The following is an 18540-nucleotide window of genomic DNA, read 5'->3' as shown; positions in this document are numbered from 1 at the left end:
GGGTACAGAGTAAATTTGTACAAATTCATTTTTTTTTTTTTCCATTTCTCCATTTTTTCACTCCAACCAAACAAAAAGGAGGGAAATTAAAATCTTTTCCATCCTCCCATTTTTTCATCATCCCACCATTTTCTATCCTTCCACTTTTCCATCCGTCAAACCAAACGGACCCTTAGGATTATCCCTTGTTTACTTGTCCACAATCATTTACCATTTTAAAAAAAGAGAATTAAACTTTATGTTGATTTTTAATTAATTATTCAAGTACCAATCGAACATAATAAAGGTTATGCCCTTTTGTAGTTGTACTTTGGTTATATAATGTATTATAAACCCAGTTTAAAATACTAATATTACTATTTTCGTGTATGTTCTAATAAGTATTACTGTTCACTAAAAACAAAGGGATGTTTATCCCACATTGATTGTGTATGTCTAGTGTCCGTTGTTTATAACATCAGTTTACAATTACAAAAATTAAACCCTTTTGTAGTTGTATTTTGATTATGTAATGTATTATAAACTCGGTTTAAAACACTAATATTACTATTTTCGTGTGTGTTCTAATAAGTTTTACTGTTTACTAAAAAAAAAAAGGGATGTTTATCCCACATTGTTTGTGTGTGTCTAGTGTTTGTTGTTTATTATCCCAGTCTACAACTACAAAAGTTAGGTCATTTTGTAGTTTTACCCTGGTTAAGTAATTTATTATAAATCTGGTTTAAAACACTAATATTACTATTTTCGTGTGTGTTCTAATAAGTATTACTGTTTACTCAAAAAAAAAAAAAAAGATTAATCCTATGCATGCTTATTGTAGTACCATCCTTGATCAAAACCTTAATTTTGATTCAGGAAAAAACTATTATTCTAGACCTATTATTGATGATACACGAAAATTGTCAGTGAGTTGATGGCTCCTAATCACACTGATGGGTACTTGAAGAGCAAGAAAACAAGAACCAAACAGAAGGCACCGGTGGGATATCGGCCAAAGGCCCCACGAAGGTTAAGTCAGTCAATGAGAAATTTCTAAGAACTCTATAGTGAGAGAGCTAGGGATTTTTTGCGTACTTGGGAAAGGAGGAAAACTATTGCTTATATAGTGGTGGGGGGGAGCCTTAGATCTAGAGAATACTAGGATTTTCCTTATAGGGAGTAGCTAGAGTTTAATGCCATTGAGATCTTAGGGATACTCTTCATTCTAGGAAGGCAAAAGTCGTGGGGTAGGATCTTTGTACGTGGTGTGCAATATATTTCCATATACGGATGTGTGTAGACCACATAATGCCACGTAGGATCCATTAGTATGCTACTTTGTCTGAAGGAGTCATTTGTCGGTATGTTGGGGAGATACTCTCGTTAGCTTCATCCGGATCCGTCGGTGTAGTCGACGACTCCCAAAGAAGCTGACGGTGCCAAACAAAGGCAAAAAAGAAAATGGATTCTTTCTCCTAAATTCAGTTTCAGAAAATGAATACTCATTTTCAAAAATGAAAACAAAATACAATATATTTTTTAGAACCAAGTAGGGCCCAAGTCTCTGTAAAAATATGCATATGGACATGGCCGAATGGAAAAACACAAGGCCACACAATTTCGTTTTTCAACTTTCTAGTATTTTATTGTTTTGATGCTGGACACTTCTTTTACTTATTTTAATTAGAGTAATGATTATTATAAAATGGTTACCGCACACTGCTATACATAGATTGATTGAAATTGTGTTTTAAAAACACCGTTTCACAATTTCATAATTATAATTGAACTCGTGTTTTTGAGTGTGTAGGGGAGTGATTATTGGGAGGAAGAAAAATAAAGGAAAGAAAAGTGAGGAGAAGTCATCATTTATGCTTGTTAGTGGTTCCGACGATTTTCCATTCGGTCCCACCAAAATATAACTTCTTCAGTTTGGAGAGAAATCATGAGAAAAAAGTAATTGTGCAACCCAAATGAGAATTTCACCCTTGCTTCTTCTCTTAGTCGTTTGCTTCTAACTCAAAAAAAAAAAAAAAAAAAAAAAACCTTGCTTTAGCTACAAATTTGTTTAATTCCTTTCTTCTCTCAACAATAACTTCTTCTCACCCTTTATTCAACATAGAAAATAATTACAAAGACAAAAATGATTCATGTATCATTGGCTGGTGTTGAAAATAGAAATACATGGGACTTCCTGAGCATCTGAGATTAGAAAATCTAGCATTTAGTTGACATGCAATAGTCCAAGGTAAGAATTGTGAAAGTGAAGGGAGAAGAGGGAAGTGACGGAAAACAAAACTAAGAAGAGGAAGATTCAATAGAGGGAGGATTTAGTGAGAGATGATTTAAAGAGACAATAGAGGATAAAGGAGAGAGAATAATGAAAATAATATGGGTGGTAGTGAGATTGAAGAGACTTTTTTTTTTAATTGTATTTTTTTCTTGACAAAACTTAAATATAGTACCTTATATCCTTTTAATTAGGTTCCCATTAAAAAAAAGCCATGTGTTACTTAACATCTCTTTCATTTACATGGTTGATTTGGGCTCTATTTCACACAAAAGAAAAGAAAAAAAGAAAAGGGATTTGGGCTCTAAGTCTGATTTGGATGTTTAGCGAGTGTGTTATAGAGGTTTCTTGACAAAACTTAAATATAGTACCTTATATCCTTTTACTTAGGTTCCCATTAAAAGTGTTAGGACATATGTGATTCAATGTTAAGAACATATGTCAATATTTTATATAATTGGCTAATCCTTTGACAAAACGCATTTTACTTGTAATTGGGTAGAACTAGGATATGTTTAATGCTTCAAGAAACAAAGTTTCAAATTCAAGTGTTAAAGCCATGCAAGTCTATCTAAGAATCAAGTAAAGAAGTGTTAGATTTTAAATCTTGACAGCTAGCATATATCGAGGTTTAAAAGTTGCTGAAACCCATGGCTCGACAGCTAGCTCGATAGATGGCTATCTATTGAGATTTATGAAACTCAGTTTTTCAAAGCTGATTTTCTTCCAATCCTTGAGTATGTGTTTAGACTTTCTTTTTTCACAACCCTATACATATATAAGGATTATTTTAAGGATTGTAAAAGGTGGCACAGTTGCACAAGTATGAAGAAAATTCTTGTTCATGCAAATTGTGACCGAAGACAGAATTTGCCCTAGTTCATCTTTCTCTTGAAGAAAATGCTGTGTTTGTACACCGTAGGGTTTTGTAACCAAGGAGCTTCTTGATTTTCATTGTCTGGATGAACTAAAAAACTTTGCAGCTAATGTCCTTCTTAAGTTGGTGATTAAGTCATGTACTAGGATCCGTGTATTTATTGGTTAGTCACGTACTAGGAGCCGTGCATTGAAAAGGAGAGATTGTCACTACAGAACAAGTCCAATTGGATATTGGGGTAAGGGTTCAATTGTAGATTGGTATAAGGTACTGAGATTCATTTACTTGTAGCAGCTTATTTTGATAATAGTGGATTCTCGGGAGTGGTGATCTTAAAATTCCCCGATGAAGTTTTTACTCTGTAGGTTTTTCCCATTCATAAACAAATCATTGTGTCAATTTATTTTCCACTGCACATTTTAGATAATTGGTAATTTGTTTGTGCTACCATGTGCTTTGTGTGTTAATTTGATTAATTAATAAACTTGACTAATTAATATATCACAAGGAGTCAATACATTCTTGGCCTATTAAGTAGTATCAGAGTAGGTACACTTTGATTAGGTTTTAATCTTTGTTGTATGATCCATTGACCCTTATTTGTCATGGATAGATGACAGTCTCTTATTATACCTTATTTATTTAATGGCATTAACTAAACATACTGGAAAGTACGCATGAGAGCTTTCTTGCAGTCATTGGATGAAAAGGTGTCGCAAGCTATGAAGATAGGTTGGAATAAGCCTACAGAAGCGCCAGCCAATTGGGATGATGCTAAGATCAAGGCGGAAAATTTCAATAACAGGGCATTGAATGCTTTATTCAGTGTAGTCACAAATGAGGAGTTCAAGAAAACATCTTCCATTGAAACTACAAAGGAAGCATGGACCATCCTTCAGACAATTTACGAGGGAATCAAGGTTATCAAGGACTCAAAGTTTCAGAGGCTCACTACAAGCTTTGAAGAAATCAAGATGGAGAGGGATAAGTCGTTTGATGAGTTCTATGCCGAGCTCAAGGACATAGTCAAGTCAGCATTTAATCTTGGGGAAATCATTCTTGAACCCAAGATTGTGAGAAAGGTGCTCAGATCCCTACTCGAGAGATTTCATGCCAAGATCACCGCAATTGAGGAATCAAAGGATATTGACAAAATTCATTTGACAAAGTTGGTTGGCAATCTACAGACTTATGAGTTGGGTTTGACAAGGATCGAAAAATCAAGCAAGAGGAAAAACATGGCATTGAAGGCCAAGAGCAGTGACATTGATGCGTCTTCAGACGATGAAGATTCGAAGATGAAATCTTATATCACGAAGTAGTTCAAGAAGTTTATGAAGAATGCCAACGCGGAAGGATTTGACAAGGACCGAAAGCAATCTAGTTCTTCGCAGTTCAAGAGTCAGGACAAAGGGAAGAAGGATGCTAGGGATGGCGGTTAGTACATTGTTCCCTAAGGACCAAAGTGCTTTGGGTGTTAGGATTTTGATCACACGAAACAAAAGTGTCCTACTTATCTCAAGACCATTAACTTGCTGCTACCTTGAGCGACACTAAGCTTGAGGATGACTTTGATAATGAGGATAATGGAATCCTAAATGCCTTCATTGCCATTGTAAATCCTATTGAAGGGATTGTTGAAGATGTGGATGAAGAAGAGGACTTGGTAGAGTCTAAATTTGAGAAGATGGATGAACAAGATGATATCCACACAGCCTATGCAAAGTTGTACAAGGTTTCAAAAAAGCATGAGAAGTTGTATAAGTTGGCCACCAAGAAGCTTAGTGATGTGGAGCTTGAGCGAGAAAAAATCTCTACAAAGTTTGATGAAATCAATCAGACTATTGGAGCACTGAGATTTGAGAATAATTTCTTAGGTGAGAAGACCAAGAAGCTTGAGGTAGAACTATTCCAAGTCAGAGCTCAGCTGGAAAGGACTTCAAGTGCTAAGCTCGATGAGATGCTCAATCTTCAGAAATTTATCAATCTTCAGAAATTTACTTCCGATTGAACTAGTTAAGGATATGATTTCTCTTCTCTTAGTATTGCTTTTACTAGTAATACTGTTTTTGTTCTTCATGCTAATAATGTTGAAACTGAGAACAATAATGTTAAGAATGAATTAGCTAGTGAGAACATAGACAAGGGTAAATCTATCTTAGGAGCACCTCTTAAGCTTGATAAGAAAGAGGTCAAGAACCCTAGGGCTAAGAAGGGAAATTCTCAAAAGGCAAAACAGAAAAAGCAGCATTTCTGTCATCACTGTGGCACAGCTGGACATCCTTGACCAAATTGCTATAAGTGGCTAGACACTCAACAGAGCAACAACATGATTGCGTCAAGAAACCAGAATTAGTTTCCATCCTCCTTTGCTCTTGTTGGAGATCTTCTCAAAGCCCTCATGTTCCTTTCGAATTTGAACAGTTTAAATTCTTCCCCCTCACTGCTGGATTAAGGGTTTGCTAAACGGAAAGGTTCTTCCAAGGTGTGGAAGGAAAAAGGCTCTAAGGTTTTTGACTTTGCATTACTTGTGTGTTTTGCTTTCTAGTTTTGAGTCAGTCTAGTTTTATGCATTGCTTTGTTTAACATTTTTTTTTTTGTTATTTTTTAGTTTTGTTTTATTTTTTTTTTCATATAAAAAAAATTAGAAAAATACAAAAACAATGTGTGTTTATGTACATTGGTACTTGTGTACCTTGGATGGCCATTAATACAAAGTTTTCTAAACTTTGTATCTTTTGTAACTTAGATGAGCATCTTTATGCACAACTAAGCAAGTGAGTTTTGTGGCTTGTGTTTGTGATGAGTAAGGTTAAGTGATATCTTGTACTTAACACTCGAATCACTCTTTTTGACAAGAAAGACTAGAAAATTCTAAGAGAAAGGCATAAATAACCATTTCATCAATATTACCCGCTAATTATGAAATGACATTTGTATGCTTCGGCATAGCAAAAGTGGAATGTCAAATGCTTAACATCATTGGGTATTTCTTTTTTATCTCATATATACCTATGCATGGTTTGCTTAGAAGAAAAATATGCAAAGGAAAATAAAAGCAAAAAGATCAAAAATGCTTTATATATGATTGCAAGCGTGTATACTAGGAGATGTGAGAGTTATTGGATGTACCTCGTAGGTGATAATTCCCATTAAACAGTTATGATTGTGTGTGAGTTAAAGTGATTTTCTCATACCTTAAATTGTCATAACATGTAAACACTTATGCAATCTTGTGATGTTTTTCACACACAATACGCAATATTCTTTACTACTTTTGATACATGGTACAATGTGATTTAGCCATCACAAGAAATACAAGTGTTAATGTGTGCTCACTAAACTATCTTAAATTGTTTCTAAAATATAAAATTGGTTAGACTTTTTTAGTGTGTATGTTTTTTGGGATCTATGTGCTTAACATTTTCTTGTTGAGAGATGATTTTGAGAGCCTAAAATGTTGTTTGGATCTTTGTTTGAGTAGCATGCTTGATTGCATTCATATATATGTTTTTCTCTTCCTTGAAAAACTGTTTTTATGCAATCTCGATAGTTTCTCGATAGCTTTTGACAGATAAGCTATCTATCGAGACCCTTTAGCCTTTTTTTTTTTATCACTTTCTGATAGCTCTTGATAGCTAGTTCGATCCATCAAGAAAATTTTTGTCTCCTCGATAGCTTCTCAATAGCTACCTCGATCTATCGAGTTTCTTTACTTTGGAAACCTCTCGTTAGATCCTCGATAGTTGGTTCGATAGCTAAAACACGCATTTTTAAACCTCGATAGCTCTCAATCAATCGAGGTTTATGAAGTTTCTATGTATAAGCCTTCATCACGATTTTAGATCTATTTTCTTTTGATCTCTCTTGATTGCTTTGGCCTCTTCACCTCCTAAAACACTTATCACTCATTCCAAACTTCATTCCCAATAGATTTTCGGCCTAAAGATCATCTTCTTTCATCTGGTATGATCTTTATCTATCATTCTTCATGCATTTCATGCATTTAGGTATAGGTTTTGGGTTTTTGAAATTTTTTTGGGGTTTTTCAAAACTGGAGAAGTTTTTGTGAAATTTTTGGGATGGGTGTTTACTTTTAGATGTTTTATGCATTTTAGATGTGTGTTTACTTTGTTGCTATGTTGTGTGCTGATAGGTTTGGATTAGGCTGAGCCCATGATGTATTTAAATTTGCATGTCACATGTTCATGCATTTTCATGCATGCGTACCTTCAAGTTTCTGTATTTGTTATATTGTATCTTGTTGGTGCTTTTCTAATTGTCTCTCTCTCTCTTTCTTATGTTAGTTGCGTCATGGCACCTAAACGTAAATCCACTTTGTCTCGGAACCTTCTTCGTTCTGGGGCATCTTCTTCTTCTTCTCCTTTTAACCCCATTCCATCTCACGTTCGGTTTTGTGATGAGAAGGCCAAATTAGATTTCTTGGAGAACTTTTCACGACGAGGCATTCATTCAAAACGCCAAGTCGTTCTGTCAGATTTTTCTGACACTGACCTACCCACTGTCATCTACAGTAGAGGTTGGGAGTCACTGTGTGGCGCGTCGGTTATGTGCCCTTCCGTGATCATATAGGAGTTTTACTCTAATATGCACAGATTTGATTACTCTATACCCTAGTTTGTCAATCGCGTTCGAGGTATACGCATGGTAGTTACTTCGGGTATTGTATCTGAGGTACTACATATTCTTAGGGTAGCGCATCCTGACTACCTTGGCCGTGAGCGTCTGCAGATAGTGTCCAAAGACGAACTCTCATCTCTATTTTTTGAGACACCTTCTTTTTGGGGTGATCGCCAAAACACCTTATGCTCAGCCTTTGCTAAAGGTCCGAGAATCCTAAACATGGTGATGACATTTATTCTCCATCCATTGTCTCACTATAACACTATCACAGAGTCTCATACTCGGTTTTTGTTATCCCTCATTGAGGATATCTCCATTGACTTCCTCTCTCACTTAATACTCTCCCTTATAGATGTCTATAAGGATACGACAACTCGTGATAAACTCATTTTTCCTTCGGCTATCACGTAACTCCTTTGCCATTTTTCTGTCTCCTATCCCGAGTCTCCCCACTTCACTTTCATGTGTGCCATTGATGCCATTATTGTTAAGCAGAGTATTGCACAGCTTCGCTCAAGGCAGCCTCGGACTGAGACGACTGCTCCTCCAGCTTCTACCGCTCCATCCACCTCCGCTTCTTCGTCTTTAGTGGGTGGAGTGACACTTAAGGCCATCATGGCACATCTTGTGCACATGGCTGCTAGCCTTGACACTTTTATCGATGAGTTGTGTCAGGTGATCACCTGTGTTGGTCATATCGCACGATGACAGGCTGTCATAGGTGGTTTCACTATCGCTTCCTCTCCATCTTCGCTAGCCTCTGAGGATGAGAGTGACGATGGCTCCGATAGTGATGATGCTGATAAGGATGATGATGATGGCTCGCCTAGTGATGGTGAGATGTCTACATGATTTACTTGCCCTTTGTCACTCGTGACAAAAATGGGGAGTAGTTTTGAGATGAGAGTAGTCATACTCGTAGGGGGAGGGTTAGTATAGGAGATAGGGGGAGTGTATATTGAGGGATGTAGTGAGGATTTTTGTATCTTTTATTTTCTTTCTCTTTTAGATACATTATATCTTGTACTTTGGTCTTGTGACCACTTGACATACATTGTACTTATATTTGGTTTATATATATATATATTGATGTATATTATTTCACCTATCTTTCATGTGTTATTTCTTTTCTCTCTTTATACACATATTTCTTATATAATGTATGTAATCTATTATTTCTGTTTCACACTAAGATACCTATTTTGTTTAAAGTGTTTCAAAAATATAGGTTGTCAAGGTCTTCTTGCCATAAACTCTCTTTTTGCAACATTTTTCAAGAGTTTGTGTTAGAATAGATTTTATTGTATTCAACAAGTGAGTATGAGTTAAGTGATTTATGACTTCTCTCATATGTTCATTTGTTTGTTGTGATTTTGTCACGGATTTCCAAATGAGGAGATTGTTAGGACACATGTGATTCAATGTTAGGAACATATGTCAATATTTAATGTAATTGGCTAATTCTTTGACAAAACGCACTTTACTTGTAATTAGGTAGATCTAAGATGTGTTTAATGCTTCAAGAAACAAGGTTTTAAGTTCAAGTGTTAAAACCATGCAAGTCTGTCCAAGAATCAAGTAAAGAAGTGCTGGATTTTAAATTTTGACAGCTAGTATTTATCGAGGTTTAAAAGCTGCTGAAGCCCGTGGCTTGACAACTAGCTTGATAGATGGCTATCTATCGAGGTTTATGAAACTCAGGTTTTCAGAATTGATTTTCATCCAATCCGTGAGTATATGTTTAGGCTTTCTTTTCTCACAACCCTAAACATATATAAGGCTTATTTTAAGGGCCATAAAAGGTGGCACAGTTGCACAAGTATGAAGAAAAGTCTTGTTCATGCAAATTGTGACTAGAGACAGAATTTGCTTTAATTCATCTTTCTCTTGAAGAAGTAGCTGTGTTTGTACACCGTAGGGTTTTGTGACCAAGGAGCTTCTTGATTTTCATCGTCTGTATGAACTGAAGAACTTTGCAGCGAACATCCTACTCAAGTTGGTGATAAAGTTGAGTACTAGGATCTGCGCATCTATTGGTTAGTCACGTACTGGGAGCTGTGCATTGAAAAAGAGAGATTTTCACTACAAAACAAGTCCAATTGGGTATTGGGGTAAGAGTTCAACTATAGATTGGTATAAGGTAATGATATTCCTTTACTTGTAACCGCTTGTTTTGATAATAGTGGATTCTTGGGAGTGGTGACCTTAAAATCCCCTCGTGTCCCCTCGTGGGGTTTTTGTCGTGTAAGTTTTCCCCATTCGTAAACAAATCACCGTATCAATTTATTTTCCGTTGCATACTTTAGATAATCGGTGATTTGTTTATACTATCACGCACTTTGCATATTAATTTGATTAATTAATAAACTTGGTTAATTAATCAATTAATATATCACAATAAGTCAATACATTTTTGCCCTATAAAAAAGAAAGCCATGTGTTACTTAACATCTCTTTCATTTACATGGTTGATTCGAGCTCTATTTTAAATCCCCCCCCCCCCCCCCCCCCCCCCCCCCAACAAAAAAACATACTTCTTGTTTTTTTCCTTAATAATTCTAATCCCTCTTCTGGGTTGAATCCTGAAATCCATCTTACACAAGCCAAGAGGTAGCATTTGACATGGCTACAAAAACTGGTGCTTTATAAAATATTTGGTGGGAAAGAAAGACAAGGGGTGCACCACATCAAACTGATGTAGGACAACCACAAACAACAATAGAATAAAAGATAAATCNCCCCCCCCCCCCCCCCCCCCAAAAAAAAGAAGAAAAAGAGAGATTTGGCCTCTAAGTCTGATTTGGATGTTTTAGATAGTGTGTTATAGAGGTTTCTTGACAAAACTTAAATATAGTACCTTATATCCTTTTACTTAGGTTCGCATTAAAAGAAAGCTATGTGTTACTTAACATCTCTTTCATTTACATGGTTGATTTGGGCTCTATTTTACACCCCCCCCCCCCCTCCCCCAAAAAAGAAAAGAAAAGAGATTTGGGCTCTAAGTCTGATTTGGATGTTTAGCGATTGTGTTATAGAGGTGCAGGATTTGGAAGTTCTTCATAAATTTCTACCATTATTGAAGTGAAAGAAACTTCTTTTCTTATTGAAGTTTGAGCTCACAAAGTTCTGGGCTCTATGCATGTCTGATTTGGATGATGGAGTTGCAGAGCCTATTTTTCATTATCTCTATTTTGTAGCAAATGATAGAGATTAGTTTTCTTCTGGGAGATTAAAATATGTTGTATCTAAGTTAATGTCATTTAGATATTTCATTAAGTAGACACATAGCTTAATTTTAAGAGGAAAATTGAAGAAACATGACATTGGGCATTAGGTATTGTATCTAAAATTTTGCCAAAAATCTATATTTTTAATGAGCCCCAATAGGTGAGTTTTTTATTTATTAATTATTTTATTATTTTAATTTATAATTTTTTAAGATGCCTAACAATTTTTTTTTTTTTTTTATAAAAAAAATGAGATCATGAATATAAAGTATTTTTTTATTTTAAATAATTGTATTTATAAAGACATTACATATTTTATTTTATGTAATAAGAGCGTAATAATAAATTTGAATAAATTACATTTTTTATTGTCTCACTTTTTTCCACAACCAAATAAAGGATTTTTCTAACCCTCCACTTTTCCATCCTCCCAACCAAACACACATGAGAAAAAATTAATATTTTCTATCCTCCCATAATTTTTTTTATCCCCCCATTTTCCATTCTACAACCAAACAATGTCTTAGCCTTTTTATTAATCAACGAATCTCTTCACACCCATCCAGGGTGGTATTACATGTATTCACCATCTCACAAAGAGGTGGATACATGATAGATTTTCTCTGCTCATCCACTTCCATAGACTATAGTAATTGCAATTTACAACACATATATCCCAACATATATATATATAGAGAGAGAGAGAGAGAGAGAGAGAGAGAGAGAGAGGTTGAGTACAAGTTACACCTAATGTAACTCTAAACACTGTTACACCTCTCAATATTTTTTAATAGGATGCCAATTTTGACAAATCTACTGTTGGATTACATTATCTTCTTATATTCTCCATACTTGCAAAATTACAAATTGATAGAATATCAATAGTCATGTCATCAATCAATTGTTTAAATTCAGGTTTTTGTAATTTAAAATAACGCATAAAAAATGAGTTTATAGATGAAATGGTAAATAACATCCGATTAGCATAAAAATTGACACACATGTTAAGAACATATAGAATATGTAATCCAACGATAAGATTTCTAAAATACAAATTTAATAACAAGTTATTGGACTTAGAGTTACAATAAGTGTAACTTGAACTCAATTCACGGTTCGACCCTGGTTTGACCTTGTTTCGATTTCAAAAATCTTGAACCTCTCTCTTTTACGGTTCAATGAACTGTCCAGGTTTGAAAACCTTGCTAATCATATGACACATATTTGTTTTGTTCTTTTGGTTTTTCTTTTTTCTTCTTTAATTTAGAATTTATTAAAAGGAAAAATGGAGTTTTGTTAGTGTCCGGAAACGCATGGGCTGAGCAATGGGCCAATGGAGTTTTTATTTTTGGGTTATTTTGGTACCATTTTTTGTGTTTTTTTTTTTTTTGGTCACAAGTCACAACAGTAATTTGCATGTTGTTATGGGCGTGTAAAAAATAAATTAAAAATTATGTTGGGATTTTCTATTATTAGATTAGTCAAATATTTAAGGCTTCAATTCTAAAATTTGAAGGGTAGGTGACTGCCAACTGGCAAAATTGGGTTGACAATATGATGGGAATTTTTTGTTGAATTTGGCCACACAAATATTGTACCCAACCGGGAGTCAATGAAGCCGTGTTGACAATATGTTTTGGTAGGTATTGGTTACCAATATTTTATTATTAAATTAATAAATATTTTATATAACCTATTAAGAATATTAAAAATTGTAATTAAGTCCATCCTGAATTTATTTTTGACGAGCAAGTCCATTCCAAATTAATATGTTCAGCTCTAGCCAAGTGTTAAAACCCAATATAAAATTATAAATATATATTAGGCTATTAGGTACTATTTGCCGCCTGGAAGGTTGACAAGCCACATAATTTGATTAATTTCATTGATTTATCCGCAACTTTTTGGTGGGTAGACTTTCACTTACTTTTTGAACAGTGGGTACAGGTAGGAAATAAATTAAAAGAGTAGGGGTAAAAAACAGAAAGCAAAAGATAGAAAGAGACCCTAAAAGAAAGAAACGATGAAGACACAGACTCATAGTTACAAAGGCCTCTTCAGTCCCATACCTTTCCTTAACTCGATTCCCAAAATGTCTCCATTGACATTAGCTATTTTCCTTCTACTATCCATCTGGACATTCATACACATCCTATCACGGCCAAAGCACCACAAAAATCAGCCTAAACTCCCACCGGGCCCTCATTCCTTACCAATCATCGGTAACCTTCACATGCTAGGTAGTCTCCCACACCGTGCCCTCCATAGCTTAGCCAAAAAATATGGACCCATCATGTCATTACGGCTTGGCCATGTACCAACTATTGTGGTCTCATCTCCTCAAGCTGCTGAGCTATTTTTAAAGACCCATGACACCATTTTTGCTAGCCGACCAAAACTCCAAGTCTCTGAGTACTTGTCTTATGGTACCAAGGGCATGGCTTTCACCGAGTATGGCTCATATTGGCGCAACATTAGGAAACTATGTACGTTGCAACTTCTTAGTGTTTCAAAAATAGATTCATTTGCACCTGTGAGGAAGGCGGAGGTAGGATCACTAGTGCAGTCACTGAAAAAAGCCGCTGCGGCGCATGAGGTCGTGGACCTTAGTGGGAAAGTGTGCGAACTTAATGAGGAAATTACATGTAGAATGATATTTGGGCGAAGTAGTGATGATAGATTCGATTTGAAAACGCTTATTGAGGAGAACTTGAGCTTGGCGGGGGCTTTCAATCTAGCTGATTATGTGCCTTACCTTGGGGCACTTGATCTACAGGTACGTAAGTTTCTATCGATTCAACTTGATCCGAGTCTTATTAAATCTTAATGATTAGCTGAAGTGACCATGGTATTTGGAGGAGGATTATGAAGTTTGGCTTGATTTGCTAGCTCTTAATCTTTGCCCTCTTCCATATATAGCCCCAAAATCCGATTGGTCTATTATTTATTTATTTATTTCGTTGGAAAAGTTAAAGGATGTGTTTAGCAAATAATTTTAGAATATTTTTATAGGAAAAGAAAAATGCAAAATCTTTTCGGCAGTGTTTTATATATTTTTTTTATAAAAGAAATATCAAAATTTTTCTAAAATAATCTCTTAATAAGGGCTATTTTTTTTTTTTTTTTAAAATAGAAATACTTAGATATGCTCCCCTGATCCTGAATCTTGAACCCTCCCCCAGATCCAGCATCTTGAGCCCACTTCCCCTGATGATATATTTTTCTACTTAAACTTTATGATTGTGGTATAAGAAAAATAAGAAATGTTTAAATCCAAGATTTCAAATCTCCGTAAAATCTTTGCATAACACGGCCACCTTGAAAATCACATGGCTAATCATTTCTAGTATTATATTGTTTTGTCCCTTTCTCAACAATTCTTTTACTCTTTTTTTTTCTTCTTCTTATTTTAATTCCTCACACTTCGATAAGTAATAAGCTAATCTTATCATCTACTACCCTATTCCAATTCCACAAGACTACAATATTTGCAATTGACAGAGCATATATGCCCATAACTGGTTCAATAAATTTGGGTCCATCCACAAATTTGGACTTCAATGCCACGCATATTTATGGAGTAAAGAATATCACACACTTCACACGTGCTTTGTCACAATTGTTCTATTTGACATAATGTGCTTAGTAGTTCGTTATTATAACATAAATTCACAATTTTTTCTTCATTACTCAGTTTATCACGAAAGACAGTTGTGACAAAATTTATAGTACTCACATTATTGTGGAGTAAATGATAATTCTTAGGGAAAAAGAAAAAAAAGAAAAAAAAGAAGAAAAGAACTTATAATTCTGATTTCAAACTACTGTATCATAAGATGAACATGACGTTTTCTTGCATATTTTATATTTGAAAAATGCTAGATCACAACTACATGCACAATTTTTTGCACAATTTTTTATGTGATAAGTTTTGAGTAATGAAAAAACAAAATGATTGTTCCATGTCAATCTATAGTTCTATCACTCACAACTCGTTAAGTGACGAGTTGTGGCAAAAATGATGTAGATAGATGTAGTCTTTGCATTGTTCTTTATATTTCTACTTTTATTATTGTTTTAAAATGTGGTTTTATTCTTTCTAGAACACTACGCTATGAACGTTGCTTATGTAATAGCTAAAAGGATATAATCATCCACGTGATAATATACAAAAGTTAAATTTTGTATATTAAATTTATGAGTGATAAAGCATGAAACATAGTTTATTTTTTTTAATAAAAAATTTAGAAGCATGGAACCTAATTGGTTGGAGAAAATGTGGGTGGGTAAGGTGTCACCTACCTATCGGTCGAGTGGATTCATTGTTAATAAGGTTTGTGGGTTTAATATTACTTTTGTACTTAGTGAGTATGTGGGTTTAATTTTTTTAAAGAGTACTTTTTTTTTTTTTTTTTCAAAATTGATTTTATTAGAGTTTAGGTAAAACTTATATACTGTACATTAGGTTTTCTAATTGAATTCACAGACTTAGTTTTATTAATCAATAAAAAAAAAAAGCATATAGTTTTATCTTTACTAAGAAAAATTGAAATCAATACAATAATAGAGATAGACTCCAAGATGGTTGTTTTATTAGTAGTTGCCCTTTTTTTTTAATATAATGTGGTACAATATAAACTTGATTATTGGTATGCATTTGATTTTTTTTTTTTTACTCTGTCGTGATGAAAAATTAAATAATTAATTACTATTATAAATAATTAAGACACTAATAAAAATAATAACTAAGACAAACTATAATATTAATATTAATATTATTATTAATAAGAAGGTGAAATCATAATTATGAAAGAATTACCTAATATATAGCCTGCATTTTTTATTTATTTATAATTTACACCTCAAACTATAATTTTGCTAAATGCATTTTTACTTAATAACTTTTACCAAACATTCTACATTTTAAAAAGTCCAATTTCATACTATACTTAATAAAATCACCAATTTTTCAAAACGCACAATTTCAAAAAGTCACTTTGATGCTTCATGCTTCTAATGATGAAATAAAAAACTCAAATCCTCTCCCTAATTATTGATTAATTATTAAAAAAAAAGATATAACAAAGCTTAATGACTAGGATTGCATTTTGCATGAATTACGTGGATCTGGTATACCATTTTCATGCTCATGCTCATGCTGGTTTCCCTTTGTATTGAATAATTCTTCATTTTTTTTTTAAAATTCCAATACAAAAATTCAATTAAGAAATTGAGGTGACTATATGGTTACGTCTAGTATTGAGTAACTATTGTAGCACCATTTACATGGATCATGCATGGTTACCACATCAATTTGATAGGTATGTTTTTAGTAAAATTTGCGAAATGGTATTGTTAGCATAGTGATTTTCAAGCTATTTATTTCTATCAGGGATTGGCAAGACGCATGAAGAAATGTAGCAAGGCTTTGGACATAGTCTTCGAGAATATCATCAAGGAGCATGAAAAAATTCCTAGTAGTGGTCAACAAGACCATGAAACAGACTTTATAGACACGCTGCTTTCTTTGATGAACCAACCCATGAATCCTCATGATGAGCAAGTATACATATTTGATCGAACAAATATCAAGGCTATCATACTAGACATGATTTCGGGTGCATATGACACTTCAGCTGCTGCAATTGAGTGGACATTTTCTGAACTCTTGAGGTATCCACGAGTGATGAAACATGTACAGGAGGAGCTAGAACATGTAGTTGGAATGAATAGGATGGTGGAGGAGACTGATTTGGCAAAATTACCATACTTGGATATGGTGGTGAAGGAAAGCTTAAGACTTCATCCTGTTGGACCATTACTAGTCCCACATGAATCCATGGAGGACATTGAGGTCAATGGATATTATGTCCCCAAGAAATCACGAATAATAATAAATGTTTGGGCTATTGGACGAGATTCTTGTGTGTGGTCTGATAATGTGGAAGAATTTTACCCTGAAAGGTTCATAAGTAGTAATATAGACCTCAAAGGACGTGACTTCCAGCTTATCCCATTTGGGTCTGGTCGCAGAGGGTGCCCTGGAATGCATCTAGGCCTTACAACCATTAAATATGTTCTAGCTCAATTACTACATTGCTTTCACTGGGTGCTCCCTAGTGGCATGTTTCCTAATGACTTGGACATGAGTGAGAAGTTTGGGCTATCAATGCGAAGAGCCAAGCACTTGTTTGCGGTGCCAACTTATCGCCTACTTGGTTAAATTTATAAGAGAACTATGATATAATCTTTAAGAAGGTTTTACTTATTTAGATTCGTTGTGCACTTGGTTTCGTCGTTCCATATATATGAAGAGCTGAAAAAATTGTGGCACCAAATAAGCTTAAGTTACCTTGAACAATATCTTAACTTGCCTAGTTTTGGATTCAAATTTATTTTGTGCTCACAAAAATAGAATATTATAGGTTGGGAACTTTTGCACAATATTTTATTTTTATAAATAGAGTTGGTAAATTGATAAAATATTTGGTAACGTATGCTTTCCTAAAAATTGTAGCTTCAAAACATTCCTTCTTTGAAATCATATCTTCAATATTGATGCTGAAATTATGTCTTCAAGAGATGTCTTCAATGAATGTAACACAGTTTCCACATTAAAGCTGAAATCTTGTCAAAAAGGAAAAAAGAAAAAAGAAAAACACTCGCAAGTCACAATTAATGCTCTTATTAGATTTAGCGGTTAGCAATGTTACACCACACAAAGCCCAACATGTTGGAGTGTAATTTCAGTTATAATGACCTTTGTAAAATTTTATTTTTTTATTGATTTGGTTCACCCTAATTAGAATTAATTTTTAAAACTATGGAGATGATTATCTATTGTTGGAATGATGGATAAATATTTTACTAAATAAAGAAATTCTACACTCTCTTAGGATCATCCCTCGTTCACTTGTCGACAATCATTTACCATTTTAAAAAAAATGAGAATTAAGCTTTATGTTGATTTTTAATTAATCATTCAAGTACCAATCAAACTTACCAAGTTTAATCCCATGTATGCTTATTGTAGTACCAACCTTGATCAAAACCTTCATTTTAATTCAGGAAAAAACTATTATGCCCTTAAATTCTAGACCTATTATGATTTGATTTTAACTTTACGTAAATTTTGGAAATTTCAAAAAAAAAAAAAAATTTGCAAAATGACTATTTTATTCTAGAAATTAAATTGCTCAAAAATGAAATTTTAACAGTCGCCAAAGTAGCATCTCTAACTTTATATAATTTATATAATATGGCTAAAAGAGTTCTCAACAACGCTGATTGACACAAAATTATTGTGATTGAATACTATAAGAAAACTATCGAAACAAGTATCTTTAAATTACATACGAAATCATATATTTATGATCTTTGTTCCATAGTTGTTTTACTATCATATTAACAAATTAAAATAGTCTAATATTTTAATAAAAGTTTGCGTTGATGATATTTATCTAAAAAAATTTAGGGATGACAAAAAAATCAATGCATCCCTACTAAGGGTCCGTTTGGATTGA

The 18540-nt window shown here is 33.9% G+C and overlaps 1 protein-coding gene across 1 annotated transcript; it reads left to right on the top strand.

Moving 5' to 3' along the window:
- The first annotated feature begins 13015 nt into the window (after positions 1–13015).
- On the top strand, positions 13016–17461 carry LOC136061364 (cytochrome P450 CYP736A12-like). The gene is made up of 2 exons (XM_065759854.1): positions 13016–13793; positions 16410–17461. Exons 1-2 carry the CDS (start codon positions 13041–13043, stop codon positions 17238–17240), a joined length of 1584 nt encoding a protein of 527 aa, XP_065615926.1. The 5' UTR covers positions 13016–13040; the 3' UTR covers positions 17241–17461.
- Positions 17462–18540: the final 1079 nt, after the last annotated feature.

This window comes from Quercus suber, unplaced genomic scaffold, assembly GCF_002906115.3.
Source record: "Quercus suber isolate HL8 unplaced genomic scaffold, Cork oak 2.0 scaffold_344, whole genome shotgun sequence".
NCBI classification, from domain to species: Eukaryota; Viridiplantae; Streptophyta; class Magnoliopsida; order Fagales; family Fagaceae; genus Quercus; species Quercus suber.
This window is presented reverse-complemented; position numbering and strand designations above follow the sequence as displayed.